This window comes from Pristis pectinata, chromosome 5 (genome assembly GCF_009764475.1).
Source record: "Pristis pectinata isolate sPriPec2 chromosome 5, sPriPec2.1.pri, whole genome shotgun sequence".
Lineage (NCBI taxonomy): Eukaryota > Metazoa > Chordata > Chondrichthyes > Rhinopristiformes > Pristidae > Pristis > Pristis pectinata.
Genome location: NC_067409.1, coordinates 31,101,287 through 31,119,399, shown reverse-complemented (window position 1 = coordinate 31,119,399; position 18,113 = coordinate 31,101,287). Strand labels below are relative to the sequence as shown.

The 18,113-nt window shown below is 38.5% G+C and overlaps 1 protein-coding gene across 6 annotated transcripts in view; it reads right to left on the bottom strand.

Moving 5' to 3' along the window:
• Window positions 1–8,759: 8,759 nt before the first annotated feature.
• LOC127571044 (rho GTPase-activating protein 21-like) overlaps window positions 8,760–18,113 on the bottom strand; it is a 228,031-nt gene continuing 218,677 nt past the window's right edge. For all 6 annotated transcript variants that reach the window (XM_052017052.1, XM_052017051.1, XM_052017050.1 and 3 more), the window contains 3 exons: window positions 17,423–17,528; window positions 14,974–15,005; window positions 8,760–11,605 (listed from right to left, as the gene is read on the bottom strand). In XM_052017052.1, the coding sequence (XP_051873012.1) occupies window positions 9,809–11,605; window positions 14,974–15,005; window positions 17,423–17,528 (1,935 nt within the window). In that variant the 3' untranslated portion in view covers window positions 8,760–9,808. The remainder of the gene's footprint in view (window positions 11,606–14,973; window positions 15,006–17,422; window positions 17,529–18,113) is intronic.

The following is an 18,113-nucleotide window of genomic DNA, read 5'->3' as shown; positions in this document are numbered from 1 at the left end:
AGGGAGAACATACAAACTCCTTACAGGCGGTGGCTGGATTTGAACCCAGGTCGCTGGCAATGTAAAGTGTTATGCTAACCACTACACTACCATGCCTGCCCCTATACCAGCGTGCCTGCCCTTATCAAAGGGTCTACTGAAGTCCATGTAGATTACATAAACTGCACTATCCTCATCAGCACTCTTTGCCACCTCTTCAAAAAAATTTAATCAAATTGGTCAAACAGGATCTCCCCCTAACAGAACCATGTGACTATCTTTGATTAATCTCTGCCTTTCCAAGTGTAGTTTAATCCTATCCCTCAGGTTTTCCAATGTTCCTCTAACCTTAGACTCGTGGGCCTGTAGTAACATGTCTTGAATAAAGTGTCACACGTGCTGTCCTCCAGTCATCTGGCACCTCACCTGTGGCAGCAAAGATTTAAAAATCTGTCAGGGCTCCAGAAATCTCCTCTTGTCTTCCACGGCAGCCTGAAATACATCTCATCAAGGCTATAGGGATTTATCTGCCTTTTAAGTCCACTAAGACACCCAGTACCTCCTTGTTAATGTTAACATGTTCTGGAATTTCACCTTCCACCTCACTGAATTCTCCAACTACGATGTCCTCCTTAGTGAATACAGATGAGAAGTAATAATTTAACACCTCACCTATATATTCTGGTTCCACACACAGGTGGCCACTTTGGTTCCTATTCTTTCCCTGCTTACGCTCTTGCTCTCAAAATACTTATAAAATGTTTTGGGATTTTCCTTAACCTTGCTCACCAGTGATATTTAATGGCACTTTGCCCTCCTAATTTCTTTTTAAGTACTTCCCTATACTTTCCATTCTCTTGAAGGGGCCCCTTTGTTTTCAGTTCTCACAACCTGGCATGTTCTCCCCTTTTTCTCTTTATCCAGCCCTCAGTATTCCTTGACATCCATGGTTCCTTAGCCACGGGTGCGGTGCCAGAGGACTGGAGGATAGCTCATGTTGTTCCATTGTTTAAGAAAGGCTCGAAGAGTAAACCAGGTAATTACAGGCCAGTGAGCCTGACGTCAGTAGTGGGTAAATTATTGGAAGGTGTTCTGAGAGATAGGACATATAAGTATTTGGACAACTAAGGGTTGTTTAAGGATAGTCAGCATGGCTTTGTGCGTGGTAGATCGTGTTTAACGAATCTTGTGGAGTTTTTTTGAGGAGGTCACTAAGAAAGTAGATGAAGGTAAGGCTGTGGATGTTGTCTACATGGACTTTAGTGAGGCCTTTGACAAGGTCCCACATGGGAGATTAGTTCAGAATGTTTAGTCAATGGGTAACCATGGAAAGGATGTAAACTGGATTCGAAATTGGCTGAATGGGAGAAGACAGTGGTTGTGGATGGTTGTTTCTCAGATTGGAGGCCTGTGACTAGTGGTGTGCCTCAGGAATCTGTGTTGGGGCCATTGTTGTTTGTTGTATATATCAATGATCTAGAAGATAATGTGGTAAATTGGATTAGTAAATTTGCAGATGACACTAAGATTGGAGGTGTAGTGGACAGCGAGGAAGGCTTTCAAAGCTTGCAGAGGGATCTGGACCAAATGGAAAAATGGTCCAGAAAATGGCAGATGGAATTTAATGCTGACAAGTGTGAGGTGTTGCATTTTGGAAGGACAAATCAAGGTAGGACATACACAGTAAATGGTAGGGCACTGAGGAGTGTGGAGGAACAAAGGGATCTGGGGAGTTCAGATACATAATTCCCTGAAAGTAGAGTCACAGGTAGACAGGGTTGTAAAAAAGGCTTTTGGCATCCTGGCATTTATAAATCAAAGTATTGAGTATACGAGTTGGAATGTTTTAGTGAGGTGGTATAAGTCATTGGTGGGATCAAATTTAGAATATCGTGTGCAGTTCTGGTCGCTGAACTACAGGAAGGATGTCAGTAAGATTGAAAGAGTGCAGAGGATATTTACAAGAATGTTGCCGGTCTTCAGGAGTTGAGTTACAGGGAAGACTGAGCATGTTAGGACTTTATTCCTTGGAGCGGAGAAGAATGAGGGGAGATATGATGGAGGTTTACAAAATGATGAGGGGCATAGACAGAGTTAATGCAAGTAGGCTCTTTTCACCTAGATTAGGGGAGACGTACGAGAGGACATGGCTTTAGGGTGAAAGGGGAAAGGTTTGGGGGAACATTAGAGGGAACTTCTTCACTCAAAGAGTGGTGGGAGTGTGGATGGGCTGCCATCTGATGTGGTAAATGCGGCTCGCTCTTAACTTTTAGAGTAAATTGGATAGATACATGGACGGGAGAGGTCTGGAGGGGTATGGGCTGGGGGCAGGTAAATGGGACTAGCAGAATAATGTTTCGGCACAGACTAGAAGGGCCAAATGGCCTGTTTTCTGTGCTGTAGTTTTCTATGGTTCTATTGCTGACCTTAACTTTCACCCTATGGGATCATATTGACTGTGAACTCTCATTTGAGTGACTCCCACTTGTGTGATATAGAACTGCTTGCAAGTGGCCACTTTTGCAGATCATTACTTAAAACGTTGATGTTAATCTCACCCCCTGCCCCACGCCCCCCCCCCTTAATTTCCAGACCATCTCTATCCCTTTCTAACCTACCTTGAAACTTGAAGATGGTAAATGTAAATTTATTGTAAATGGTTACCATCTCCAAAATGCTGTCCCACTAACACTTGCCCAACTAACTTTCCTTGAGACTAGGTCCAGCACTGCCCTCTTCTCCAGTAGGAATATCTACCAAGAGGCTCAAAAAGCTCTTCTGGACACACTTTAAAAATTATATACTCTCTCTAAGCCTTTTATACCCAGTTAATATTGAGGAAGCTTGAAATCCTACTACTATAACCCTATTACTCTTGCATCCCTCTCTATGATTTGCCTATATAATCTGCTTCTCTATCTCTTGTTCCCCATTAGGAGGTTTGTAGTATAAAACCAGCAAATCATGGTCTTTTGTTCTTAAGCTCTGCCCATAAGGGCCTCATTTGAAGAACCTTCCAGGATATCCTCCTCCGTTACTTTAGTAATGGATTCCATAATCAATATTGCAATTGCCACTACATAAAATGATCTCCTATCATTATAGCCTGAAATGCTGAGTTGCCAGTTTTGCTCTTTCAACCATGTTTCTGAGATAGCAACAATATAATTTTCCCCATTTGCCTGATCAGAGTTGGTAATCAAAGTCTAATGTCTTTATGCTTTCCACATCTTAATTGGAAAAATATGATGCTTGTCCAGTGTATGATATCAGACGAACAATTTGACATTGTAGAGACATTGAGGGGATCAGAAAGTGCTGGTGAAATGAAAATGGATTTCATTTTATATGTATAAAATGTAGTATTTTTAGGTGTTGAGTGGGAGAGTTGGAGACATATAGAAGCAAGCTAGGGATTGATACTTGGAAAACTTGCAAAGTAATGGTGTGGACACAGGAAGATGAGTGCAGTACAACTGCATACTGGTTAAATCACCAGACTTGTGATTAGAAATAAAAACAGAAAATGCTGGAAAAAACTCAGCAGATCAAGCAGCATCTGTGGAAAGAGAAACAGTTCACGTTCCGGGTCAATGACCCTTCATCAGGATTAGTGATTAGATGTTCTGAACCATCTGGACACAAGTCTGAATCCCAGCACAGCAGCTGGAGAATTTCAATTTAAATTTAAATTTTTTCTATTTTATTTACAGCGTGGTAACAGGCCCTTCCGGCCCAACGAGTCCGCGCCCGCCCGTTTTAAACCCGAGTTAACCTACCCGTACGTCTTTTAGAATGTGGGAGGAAAACCCATGCAGACACGGGAGAACGTACAAACTCCTTACAGCAGCGACGGGAATCGAACCCTGGTCGCTGGCGCTGTAATAGCGTCACGCTAACCGCTACGCTATTGTCTAATTGTCTCAGTAATTGGTAACCAGGAAACTACTGGACAACTGTAAAACCTCATCTGGTTCAATCATGTTCTTTAGGGAAGGAAATCTGTCATTCTTTATCCAGTCTGGCCTATATTTGTTTCCAGACCCAGCAATGTCATTGTTCCTTTAGTGCACAAGTTCAATGAAAAGTGGGGATGGACAAAAAAAAATGCTTAGGGTTGTCTACAATGATTCCATCCTATGAACTAATAAAACAAAACCTAGGAAGCGTTACTGGTGATTCCTTGCTACAACTGGATTAATGAAAAGTACAGTCCTTTCCAGCTGGTCCAGGGTCACGAGTTGGAGAATGCTGGTGTGGTTAAACAAAGACCGAAGACAATTTGAAAATATAAATTATCTGTGACATTCTGGTGTTGGATGCTTAACTGACAGAGGTTGGATTTCCAGGTCCGGGTAAGATGGGTATGAATTTGTTGCGGGGTGAGGCAGGAGTTGAGTTGCTGCTGCAGCATATCCAGGAACTTAAGGAAGTTGGACGTGAGGTGCTGATTTGCCAGAATGGCAGGCCCAAAGTTCAGATTTGGGCCGGAAGGAATGCAGTAGGCACAGAGAAACTGGTGAGTGATTTTAGATATGGTTTAGAATGAGATAAAACATGTAGATAAGCCAAAGGTAGGTAATTCCTCAAGTTCATTCATAACCCCCACCCCCCCAAATGTATTGGTATTGGTTTATTATTGTCACTTGTACCGAGGTACAGTGAAAAACTTGTCTTGCGTACCGATCGTACAGGTCAATTCACAGTGTAGTAACATTGAGTTAGTACAGAGTGCATTGCAGGTAAAAACAGTAACAGTACAGAGTAAAGTGTCACAGCTACAGAGAAAGTGCAGTGCAATAAGCTGCAAGGTCACAAGGTAGATTGTGAGGTCATTGTAAAAGGGAACCGTTCGATAGTCTTATCACAGCGGGGTAGAAGCTGTCCTTAAGTCTGGTGGTGCGTGCCCTCAGGCTCCTGTATCTGTATTCTGGCGGTACAACTATTATCAGTAACGAGGTAATCTACATTACATCGGGCAGCAGAGTGGTGCAGCTACCAGAGCTGCTGCCTCACAGCACCAGAGACCCAGGTTCAACCCTGACTTTGGGTGCTGACTATGTGGAATTTACACATTCTCCCCACAACTGTGTGGGTTTCCTCCGGTTACCTCACTCATCCCAAAGTCATGCTGTGTGTAGATGAGCGGTAGAATCCTGAAGAGGTGATGGGGATGCAAGAAAAAAAAGCGATTAATGTTGGATTAGCGTAAATGGGTGGTTGATGTTTGGCACGGTCTTGGTAGGCCGAAAAGCCTGTTTCTGTCTTTCTATGTGTCTGGACTTATTAGTGATCCAGATTTTGTTAACAAGCAAAAAAAAGTGAAAGTGGTTGCGAAGATGCAAGATTTAAGGAAAACTGCCTTTGCTATATGAAATGCTTTATGGAATGTAGGCAGCGTGATCCTGGAAAAAATGTGAACCAGCTTAGAACCAGTTTATATCTTCAAGATGCTCAAGTTCTGCTTGCCAAAAATCCAAGCTTGGACAACAGATTTGGGACCAACATGAAACTAGATGGAAAACCATCCTCAAAGGGCAAATACTAACAGAGATCCTTAAAAGTAGGAGAAGGTAGGAGAGATATAAATAACCAAATTGAGATTGTGATAATTCTTGCAAGTATTTTCACAATCAACACAATTTTTACAATTGCTTTGGGATATAATTATAAAAGGATAGTGCTTAGGAGTAACATGGACCCTTCAAACTGATCAGTGATATACTAAATGAAAATAAGGAACTGAAGAATATCATGAATAATGTCCTTGTGCTAACATTTGGAATAGCAGCTGTGCATGATGTTGGTAAGGCCACATTTGGAGTAATGCATTACAGTTCTGGTCATCCTGCTATAGGAAAGATGTCAGTAAACTAGAGAGAGTGCAAAAAAGACTTAGAGATGTTACTGGCACCGGAGGATTTGGGTTATAAGGAGAGGCTGGATAGGTTAGGACTTTTTCCCTGGCCCATAGGAAGCTGAGGGGTGACCTTATAGAGGTTTATAAGATCATAAGGTGAAGAGTCAAAGTCTTTTCCCTAGGATTGGGGTGTCCAAAACTAGAGCACATTGGTTTAAAGTGAAAGGGCAGAGATTTAAAAGGGACTTCAGGGCAAGTTTTTAAAACACAGGAAGTTATGAATATATGAAATGAGCTGCCAGAGGAAGAGGTAGAGACAGGAACAATTATGACATTTAAAAGGCATTTGGCTAGTTACACCAATTGGAAAGGTTTAGAGGGATATGGGACTAGCTGTTAGGCAACTTGGTTGGCACTGACAAGTTGGACCAAAAGGCCCATTTCTGAGCTGAATAACTCTATGAACATAACTCCCACTTTAGTTTTACTTTCCTTGGGACACCTGCATGCTATCTGTAAGCATTTCCTCATAAAAAGAACTGTTATCTGAGGTTAATTTCCCTTAATTCCATGAGCTTTTATTGAACTGGTTAGAAAAATAGATGGATTGGCAAGAAATTATAGCAATAATTGACAGGCACTCATCAGTAGTATGTGACTAGAGTACCCTATAAGTAGTAGGCAATTTGGGCCACTGTGTCTGCACAACCACTCAATGCAATCATGTTTGTTTTTTTTTAACCTCAGTGCCATTTTCCAGCACACAATCCATATTCCTTAATTTCCAAAGATCTACCAAATTCTGTCATAAACTGAGTCAGTAAACTGAGCCTCCATAGCGCTCTTGTATGGAGAGTTCAAAAATTTCACTGAAATATCAACAACAAAAAAATGCTGAGGATACTCGGTGTTTCTTCACTTTGCCTGACCTGCTGAATATCCCCTGCATTTTCTGCTTCTTGTAGTTTATTGCTTTCGAAGATTCAATATCCAATTTCTATTTGTCTCAATTATTGTCAACCCCTTATTTTGAGACTGACACTCCTCTTAATTCAATCAATCCAACCAGGGGAAACATTATTGTCAAGCCCAATAAGAATTTTGCATGCCTCAATGTTTCTTGTCCTTATAAAGCATGTAGAGTGCAAAAGCAGTCTGCTTAATCTGCTCAAACAACAAAAAAAACTATACCAAGAATCACTCCAACTTAGTTGCACTCCAAGTTTGCCTTTCCTTAGGGAGAAAGACCAGACATGTATACAATATTTCAGGTGCAGTCCTGCCAGCATCTTGTATAGAAGCAACTCTTCAACTCAAATCTCTTGCAAGAAATGTGACCATACCTTTTGTCTTCCTAATTTCTAGCTGTATGCACATTACCATTCAGTAATTCATGTGCAAGGACACCCAGGTTGCTCGGAACTTATACAATGACCTTTCAAATTGTCACCAATTAAAAGAAAACTTTGTTTTTACTTATTTGAATGACCTCACCCTTAGCCTATCTATATCTCCCCAAAGCTCCTCTGTATTCTCTTCACTACCAACATGGCACCAAACTTTGTATCATCAGCAATTTAGGTATATTACAGTAGATTCCCCTATCATTAATATAGATTGTGAGCTGGCCTATTTATTCCTTCTGTTTTCTGACCACTAATCAGTTCTCAACCCATGTCAATATATCACATCCCCATTCCCATGTGCTTTAATTATGTTCAATTATCTCAACCCATCTTATTGAAAGCCTCCTGAAAGTTTAAATATGCTTCAATTAGTTTCATCTCATTTATTGTACTAGTTAAAAAGTTCAAAAATTTCTAACAGATCTGGTGATTGTATTCATTATATCATGCATTTCCTAATGACACAAAAGGCAGGCAGCATTGCCACCAACGTATTTAAAGTTTCCATTGAAATCCATTTACCACAATTTTTGCCCACTTGCTCAATCCAAGTTTACCCCATACCTTGGACAATGAAAATCTAGAAGCAGCAATTTTGCAGTTAGATGGACTTGCTCTATATTAATGATCTTAATAGCTTTACTAATGATCTGTGTACAAAATATAATTAAAAGGGGCTAATGGACTACCGGGCTTTGCAGCTAAAGGAAGAGGACAGTGGAGTAGAAGCTGTCCTGCCCCTATAGAAAGTTTGGTGAGATCACACTGGGATTATTTTAGATCTGGGCATTACACCATAGGAAGGATATATTGGCCTTGGTAGGTTCAGATTAAGTTTTTGTCACCTGGATTCAAGAGGTTAAATAATAAGAGATGACACACCAGAATTATGGTATCTGGAAATTATTTAAGTTGCAATTTGATGTTTCGAAATATTAAGGGAAAATGGCAGAGAGAAACAACTACTGCTCATTGAGAAGTCTAGGACCAGGCACACAATCTCCAAGTTGGAGGTAGGATTTTTAGGAGTGGTTAAGATATACTTCTCCATGGTGGTTGTAGTTTGGAAATCTGTTCATCAATAGGGAATTTTTAATTTAAAAACTTTGATTAACAAACTTCCATCAATCTCAGATTTAAGTTCTTCTGACCATTGGACTGACCTGTTATTCCAGTGCAGAAAGTTGGGGCTGTCAATTAAAAACACTTTTCATAACATTTTAACTGACACTGTGCATCAAAAAGGAAACAATCCTTTTTTACCCACAGCCATGAACAGCTTAAGACCTTAAATATAAAATTTAGTACTTTGTCTCTTTTTCCTAATCTCATCACCCAAACTTTCAATCCCCCCACACTGTCTTTTCTGTGGCCTATTTAACATATTAGTGTTGTGTCTATATTACCAATTTCTATTTCAATCTTTATTAATGCTGGCATCACTATTCACTAAGATCCCAAAGGAATTATCTTCACTGCACCATTGCTAAACCTAACCAACATCTCTTCGGGGTGGAAGGAAACTTAGGACCATAAAGAGATAAAATGGAGTGACATGCATCATTTTGTTTTAACTTTTTGAGCTCAATGCCTTTAAAGAACAGAAGCAAAGAACCACAGAAACAAAAAATTTATTTCCAGTGTTTCCAGGGCACATTTACAAACAATTTGCCTCTATCTGTACACAGGCTAAATACAATGTTGAATCTGAGAAAACAGTTCTCATGCACAGTTAAGATTCTCTTTAGAGATGATGAAAAATGAGCAAGGGACCAGTTTTTCCAGAGACCACTATCTACATGCCTATGTTACAAAGCTTTTATCAAATCTCAAATTTGAAAAAGCGACACATGAAATTATATACATTTATGTATCTTTACATAAACTTTAAAAAAAAATCAAGTCCCATACAAAGACTGTATTAAAAGTCTGAATTAAAAAAATGTTCTTAAGATCCAACTGGAATGCCTATAGTGTGGAAGCTCTAGCTGTTCAGTTAATAAAATCTGGAAAATTATCTTAATGATATTTTTGTGTGTTTACAGATAAATAATTTGTTTCACAGTAGATTTCTAGTTTTTTTAAACTAAAATGACAATATGGCACCCTATCTAAACCAATTTCCTTTTTGAGATGAGGCACTTTCTTTAGCAAATGAAGTTCAAAAGATCAAATCCAAAAAGTTTATTTCACTCGCCCTTGTAAGCTGATGTAAAATATATGCAGCTGAATCCAATTTACGCAGGAATTGCTGATCATGCAGTATGATTAATTTATGGAAATGTGCGTCAGAAGGCTTCAGCACTCGATGCTCTTCTACGTCAATTTATAAATTTATTTTGTACAAAGAGTTATCCTTTTTCTGGCTGTCAGTGTACACAACGAGCTTCCACAGTACCCAGCACAGAAACCAGCCTGTATTATAGGCAGAGCATCAACTGTTTCAAAATTCAAGTACAGATAGAAATATGTACAGGAAATTCATATAGAAAACAGTATACTGTTTGACAAGCAATTTGCTGTACAATTTTCTGCAGCACTAGACACATAAATAATAGCAGACCTACAAGTACTGATAGAAGCGAGACTTGACTACTTGATTACTGGATATTTTATGAGGATGAGCATCAACTGTTGTACTAAAATTGTTCTTTCCCTTGCTTTGGTGGCTGTCACCATTTACTTGATCTGTTGAAGATGGTGGGCTAAGAGATGTTGAAGGGGAAGGGTGACTGAATTGGGGCAAACTCCCAGAGCTGACTGCATCTTCTCCAGATGATGCAGACAACTCTGTGTTTGTGCCTTTGTCTAAACTAATGACCGCAGTTCTTGGCTCCAAGGTTTTTTCTGTGTGCAAATCTGATGTGCTAGTGCGTAAGCGTTCTCGTGCAAGCCACTCTGTGATCGAGAGATCCTGGGATTGACATTTCGGCTTGAGGCGATCCATTGCTGACAAATGAGGTTCGTTATCTCCACTCCCTGCGTTATTTGGAGAATGTTGTTCTTGTTCCTGTGCTCTCCATGCATTTAAAACACTGAGTTCTGCAAAATCCCTATTTCCTCCCATGGTATGTCTCCGCCTAATGTTTTTTTTCCTACTGGTTTCAGGAGAGCCTGACTTTTGTATGCCAACTCCAAACATATCATCTGCAGATATCTTTAGGCGTAGTTTTAAACGGTCTGTAATTTTTAATTTCCATCCAGGCTCGATCTTATCAGGTTCATTTTTAATGAATGAAGCCAGACTGGTTGTGGATTTCCCTTTCTTCATGACATCACAGACCTTCTGTTCTCTCTCTACCTCTTTTTGTTCCTTTGTATCTACTGACACCTCACTTTCACCTTTCAACCGAAAAGACTTTTTCTTGGAAAGTGTATCACTCTCAATGAGCTTACGTGAGCTGAATGCTTTCCTATCATCTAACCTTGGTGTTGAACTTCCTTCTGTTCCAGTCTTGTCACTTCCTTCTGAGTTTTTCCTGACACTCTTTGATGGATCCTGTTTCATTTCACATAAAAGCTTTTCAGGTGCACAACTTGCAGCAAAAACAGAAAAATCACTATCACTATCTGTTTCTACATGGTGTCCTTCACTGACAAGTTCACTTCTCTCATCGTCAGCCTCATCACCTTTGCTTTCTGTCACTGATTGGACTTCTGCATTCAGCACATGGGAATCCATTCCTGGAAGGTATGCTATAGAAGAAGTTGTGGAATATTCTGAAGCGATGGAACTTACATCTGCAGTAACTGCATCTGCTGGTTTCTTTGACTTGCTTAAATTAGTTTGCTGTTGAGAGTCCAGAGAACAATTACTGACTGTGATAGTTAAGTCAGTCACAGCTTTATCCATGTCGGGGTTCATGTTACTCAAAGAAACCTCAACAGTAGAAATGGGCTTTGTGCTTGCAATTAGTTGTGGACTGGAACAACTGATATTAGGCAAGTCTGTGCATTTTTCGCAGTACGTTGGAAGCTTCTGCTCTGTGAAGCTTGTTTCTTCTGGAGATGCTTGCTTTCTCATTTCATACTTTTCAATTAATGCTACAGACAAAGATTGATTCCTTTCCTCTGTACTTCCTTTCTCCTGCTGTTCGCTATACCAATTATCTTGTTTTCCTTTCGGTTCAGGTAAGTCAACTTCATTTTCAGATTCTCGTTTATTTCCCAGTTCCTTAGCTACAACGGTGTGGGAACGGTTTGATATTTCTTTCCTGGAGAATCCACTTTCCAACTCATCATCTGAACTACTTTGTTGCAACTTTATATCCTTTTTCTTTCTTTTACGACTGGCTGCAGCAAAGATGGATGACACAAGCAGATCCCTGCTGTATTGATCCTTCCCGGATCCCCAAGAACCCTGTTAAATATGGAAGAAAATGTTTAAAATAAGAAATACATTTTTCCATATTAATTATACTGAACACCAAACACTGAACTTTACAAATATATTCAAGATAACAGACTTTAAGTGGATTATGCACCTTGAAAACAATGATGGAAAGAGAAACAGTGACTGTTTCAGGTGGAAAACTTGATCAGAACTCAAACCTGAAGTGTTTACTCTCTCTTTCTATAGATGTTGCCTGACTTGTTAAGTATTTCCAGCATTTCCTGTTCTTATTCCAGATTACAGCATGTGCACTTTTTTTGATTTCTATTGAAAATGTCAGTTATGGGGAGTGTATTAAAAATGCTCTGGTTTACACATGACAATGACCAAATTTTCATAGTGTAGTAATCAAAATCATACACCCAAGATACTTGTCATTTGGGCAAAAGAAACATGCATCCTCTCCCATCTTTAGAATTTACAAATACAGTATGTGCCTTCATTAAGGGATATGCAAGAAAAATGTGAATGTTACTTAACACTTTCTGGGTGCCTTGTATTTCATTTCATTTGAAGTAATCAGCGATAGAAAAGGAAACAACATTTTCTGGGCCAGGGAGAAAGCATTCAACTTTTTTCTTTCTCCTCCCATTTCCCTGAAATGCTCACACTATAAACAACAACCAGGGGATTCAAATTATTGCTCCAGGGTTCAGCCATAGGATACTGAAAGTATAATCTGACCATGTGATCTCTGCCATTCTTAAATGCACAGAATGCACTCACTGAAAACTATGGTGTATAGCAGCAACAAATTGATTAAAACAATACCACTTAAATATAGTTTAAAATGGTGCTGTACGTGAAGCTTTATGAAGCTGTACATAGCTGCAGTTCAAACACATTAAACAATCAAAAACTTAATTCCATACATTACATAATGCAACTATCTAGAAACTGAGGTGCTCAATCCTAATTAATTTGGGACAATTTTTTTGTAATCCCATTCCAGTTGCAAAGTGTGGTTCTGCTGAAACATCATCAACCTAATTGCTTTGCAGGTCCTAGTTCCACATTGACCAATCAAATTCAAAGCCTGTACACATCAGAGGTTACCATTTAACAGCAAGGATCAGAACCCTTCCTATCTATATTTGGGTTTGAACTGTACAGAGAAATTAAAATGTTAACATAGTACCATTTTTCATATCCTTGCCGATATGAGACATGGAATTCCAAACAATATGAAAATTATTAAGACTCAAGAAGTTATGATCTGTAAGCAATTTTTGCCAGGTATAAGGCTAGAATTTTTAATATTTATTTCAATAACCTGGTTATATTGCGATTGCATGGAAGGCAGTTAAAACCAACTGGAGTTTAAAGGACAAAAGATAATTAAATGTAATTCAACATCAATTACGAAAGTTAAACACAGCCCTTATTTTAACATACATACACTTTGATTTTAACAATTAAATAGAGAATCTCATGAGAATTTGTGATGCAGAAGTAGTAGATCTGCAATAAAGGCCAAAATGGATGCAAAACTGAGCTGCTGTAGTGTTGCCACTGGCCGGAGGGTGTAATTGCAGGGGGCAAGTTTACACATACAATTTCCATCATAACTAAGGATGTAGTCATTACTAATGGGGGAAAAAAGCTGAAAACACAAAGAGCATGGGGGAATGGGACTTTTAATAGAAAAGAACAGAAAAGACTAGCATACAGATCACAGGAAAGATTCTTGAACACCTTTTTGAGACTTGTGACTACAGAATATATTTCTGCAATTTAAGTAACTTACATCTGCAAGAATTCTACAGTGAAACTACCCATAACCACATTTGTGAATATAGTTCCATTTTATCAAAAGGACTTCTGTACATAAATATCACATTTAATTTTTTTTTATCAAGAAAGTAGAATCAGAGAACTGCCCAAGAAGGTCATTCAGCTCATTAAGTTTGTGCTAGCTCCCTGTAGAGCAATACAGTCAGTCTCATTTCCCCATTCTTTCCCTGTAGCCCAGCAATTTATTCCTGAAATATTGGCTCTGTTCCACTTTCCACACCTTCTGAGCATTTCCAGCATTTCCGTTTTTACTTCAGATTTTCAGCATCTGTACTTCTTGGATTTTTAAATTTTTCATGCCTATCCAATTCCCTTTTGACTGTTTCTATATCAGAAACGGATTAAAAAAAAATGCTGACATCTTTTAAGACATCTGGGGGAACGATGTGGATGATGGAGAGTTAGGGGATGGAGGGGTATGCTTATATTCTGGACCACGTCTGTTCAGGAAGGAGGAAGTGTTAAAGATATTGGCACAGATCAAGGTCAATAGATGCCCAGGGGCTGATGGGATCTATCCTAGAATACTATGGGAAAGCAAAGGAGGAGATTGCTGGGGCTCTGATGGGAGATTTTTGTATTTTTGTTAGTCAGGATGCCGTTCCAAAAGAATGGAGGATAGCAAGTGTTGTTCCCTTATTGAAAATGGACAGTACAGATAGGCCAGGAAACTGCATGCTCGTGAGCCTTACATCAGTGGTGGGGAAATTATTAGAATATCTCACGTACTGGATTCAATTTCACTTGGAAAAGCAAAGGCTAATTCAGGGGAAATCCTATCTCGTCTCACAAATCTGATTGAGTTTTCTTTTGAGAAGGTAATGAAGAAAATTGTTGAAGGCAGGGTGGTAGATTTGGACTTTAGCAACTAAACTAATGGCTTTAACATTCCCAATAATGGAAGTAATTTCTGTTGATCCAATACTGGATATTGGACAAACAGAGTGGCAAGTTCAAGGCACTGGAGAGGTTGAGAGAGGTGGTGCCATCAGCATGAATAATGGAATCTGATGCTTTATTTTTACATGCTGGTGTGAGGTATAGCATATGGAGGATAAACAGGAGAGGTCTAATTACAAATCTTTGGGTGCTCAGGATGATGGTTTCAGAAAGAAAAGAACATCACTGATGGAAAACTTCTGATTATACTTGAATAGTAGGGAGTAGTTCCAGGCATGGGCAGTCATATACCAATGGACAACCGAGGAGAAGCTTTGGAGGAGGGTGGTTTGGACAAAAAAGGCTGGTGATGGGATGAGAAAGGGTATGGATAAATAGTGTCCAAGATAGTTGAGAAACCTAATGCTCTTCATCAAATGATTTTACAGGATATTTTATACAATGCAAGAAATACTTTAGCTACATAAAAGACTTTGATGAAGGTCAGAAAAACTCGATTAATTCTGCAATAACCAATTAGGAGAGCGTCCTCAATTCTGAAATTAAACAATGTTGCCAAATATTTTTATTGCACACCTTTATAACTTTAAGCCAACAAATGGGTTACAAGGTCTTATTTTTCTTTGGAGTTATGCTCTCACCTTAGATTTTGCTGAGTCACTAGTGGTTGAATCTGTAAGAGAGGAGAAAGAAAAATGGTATTTATTTATCTGTTTACTTATTATTTATTTCAAACAATTTAAAGCACATTTATAATTATGAAGCAAAATCATAATTCATAGAAAACAGTATGACTGCAATAGAAAAAAGGCACAGAGTGGAGAGTTATAGCTCACTGAGATGAAAAGCAGCACAGACAGCCACCACCATGAAAGTATGCTGTGAAATTGGGGTTAAACCAGCTCAATGAGAGGGATGGCAAAGGGACCCTGTTCTCTTAGAAAAAACACAAACACTAATTAAACATTAGTACATATTGAAACAATTTATTCTTGTTTCCATTTGCAGAACTCATTCTTTCAATTTTATTTTAAAATGTGTCCTCATAACATGCTTTATGAAAACTAAAGCACTCACACTTCTAAGCACGCCGCTGGTCTCTGAGTTATAGCTGCACAAATGTTTGTACTGGTCTAAGGGGCCTACATCTGTAAGATGTTACTTTAAAAGACACTTCACAAGAATTCCCTACTCCAAGAGAAATGCAAATGATCGCAGAGCAAAACAAGAAAGCACAGAACTCAAAAAACAAAAAGTAATGTTTTTTTTGCTTTAAGCTATATTAACATTATTTCAGATAAAGTCAACTGAGTATACTTAGAATTCACACAGAAGCATGTGACTTTCAAATTTGACAAGGGCATGATGAAATGTAGAATGAAAGCTGCAAAAAGAGATTTACTATGGGGCAACAGCTGAGGCTATAAAATTATGAGGGGGGCAGAAAGGGGCTAGCAAAATTCCAGATTTTAAATATAAATTTTCAGTATTTTAAAGCTATTAGTACATTAAAACTACTCCTGCAATTCACTTTGCAAGTCTGTAAGGCAGACCAAGAGCTGAGCCCCCAGCCACACCCCTTTTGAAACATGGTTTATGCTACATGACTATAAAAACTAATAGACCATACCATGCTATTTCTCCTCAGGGTCTGCTTCAGAAATGATAAGAAACAGCAGAAAGACTTTAAGAAAGTAGTATTGGTCTTTTTAAAATAATCATAACAGCAAATTTACATCACAGACGATAATTTTCCATTTTACAAGAAACGGGGGTTTCTGCAGACTAGGCAGCTACAATGAGGGCAACAATCCTCCTTCTTCCTACAGTTCCAGCTGTCCATCAGTGACATCACAGAATCCATCAGTGACATCACAGTGTGATAGACTCCTCCAACTTCGCCTGTTTCAAGATCAGTATGTGTAAATGCTGGAAAAAAACCCTTTAACACTCAGACAGGAGCTATGTGACAAAGTTGACAAGTTTGGGAAAAGACATGCTGGGTTAGTTCAACAGGGGATAGGATGACAAGCTCACACTAATGGACAGAAACATCCTCCAAACCATAATTAATGATATTGAGAGTAAGATCAGAAGATAAAGAAATGGCACAGCATAAACACAAAATTACCACACTAAAATACAAATTATTGTGCAATTTTAATTAACAATTAATTTATAGAAGACGGTCACAAAACTTGCAGACAGAAATTCTCTAACATTCTTCTGATAATAAAAACTCAGGTGGATCACATTACTTTAATCAAAACTTTTGAGTACATTCAGTTAAGTTAGATAACTTGTTTTAATGAATCAGTATCTCTTTTCTCATTCTCTTGTTCAAGTTGCATTGCACACCTCACAGAATGAAATGAATGCTAAATGATCTTAAAGTGCCCCAGATATACATTTCTTTTTCGATTGTTTTAAAACCTAATGAAATTATTATCACTTCAAAATAAGAGTATAATTTGAGTTAGTTAAGTTGAAACAGGCTGGAGAAAGGAAGTAAAAGAACTTGTGAAAGTTTACCTAGATAAGTCCAGCCTGAGTACATGATAAAAAGTGATACTGCCATGACTAACACATTCACACATCACAGTCCCACAGAGTACAGCACATACAAGCTTCCAACCATCAACCAGGTAAGCCCTATAAGATTTATAGTTTTGTTCAGACTTAAAATTAAACACTTATTTTTCAGATCACCTTGCAACAATTACCAAAATGCAAGCCAACACATACATAATGAAAATTGAAACTTCTGGAAACATTTTAGTCCTATGGTTAATTATAACTTAAAAAAAGTGCATAGCACACTATATATAACAATGTTATAAAACCATTTGCCTTTTAAAATTATAATCATGGATAGCCAAAAAACAACACACCTCTGAACACTTATGTACATAATTTGAGGTTATTATAATTGTTTCACATATGCAACAAATTTCCCCTACAAGTATTTGCAGTTTTGAATGGGCAAATACAAGCATTTCAATCTTGAACTGTCTACTTCCGTAGGAAGTTGGTCAGTAACAATGACACTGTCTGTTACCGAACTCTGCAGTGTCTTGTTCAGGCAGTTACCTGAAACATCTCCCGGAGTAGTTCCTGTTCTCCCAATGTTGGTTAGCAAATGATCTATGTTTGGCACTGGCTGTGTATCAACTGTGCTTTCTTCCTGGATTGGTGTCTACATTCACAAGAGTAAGAAGATCAGAAAGTTGTTTTTCTTTTACTAGAAGAAAAAAAACACACCAGTAACCCAAGACTAAAACTCTTTACATTCTCCAGTGTGGCAAGGTTGTCACTGAACAGCATATCATTATGAAATGCCTGAACCGGGGTCTGAAAAAGAAGGCAGCTTGCCTGTTTTAAGCTCAGAAGCTATTCTTTGAGTGAATGCTTTCAGTGCTTTAATAACTTTATATACTGGACCCAGTTCCCTTCTGAGAAAACAGGATACCTCCTTTGCTGCACTAGCATGGAATTAAAGGATGTCACCAAAATGTCAAACTTCAAATATGCGAGAACACACAGTCAATTACTGCTTCATACCTTTTTGTGTAGAGTCTAAGGAAATACAAAAAGGTAGCTTGTATGATACATTTGAAATTTATTTCAAAGATTACAGCATTTGCTACATATGAAGAGCATCAGTGAACCAAAAGGGTTTTCATAACAATCCAGCAGTTTTGTAATTATTTTTACTAATGACTTCTTAAAAAATTTAGATATTCGCAGAACTTTAAATTCCACAACTGTCATGGTGAGATCA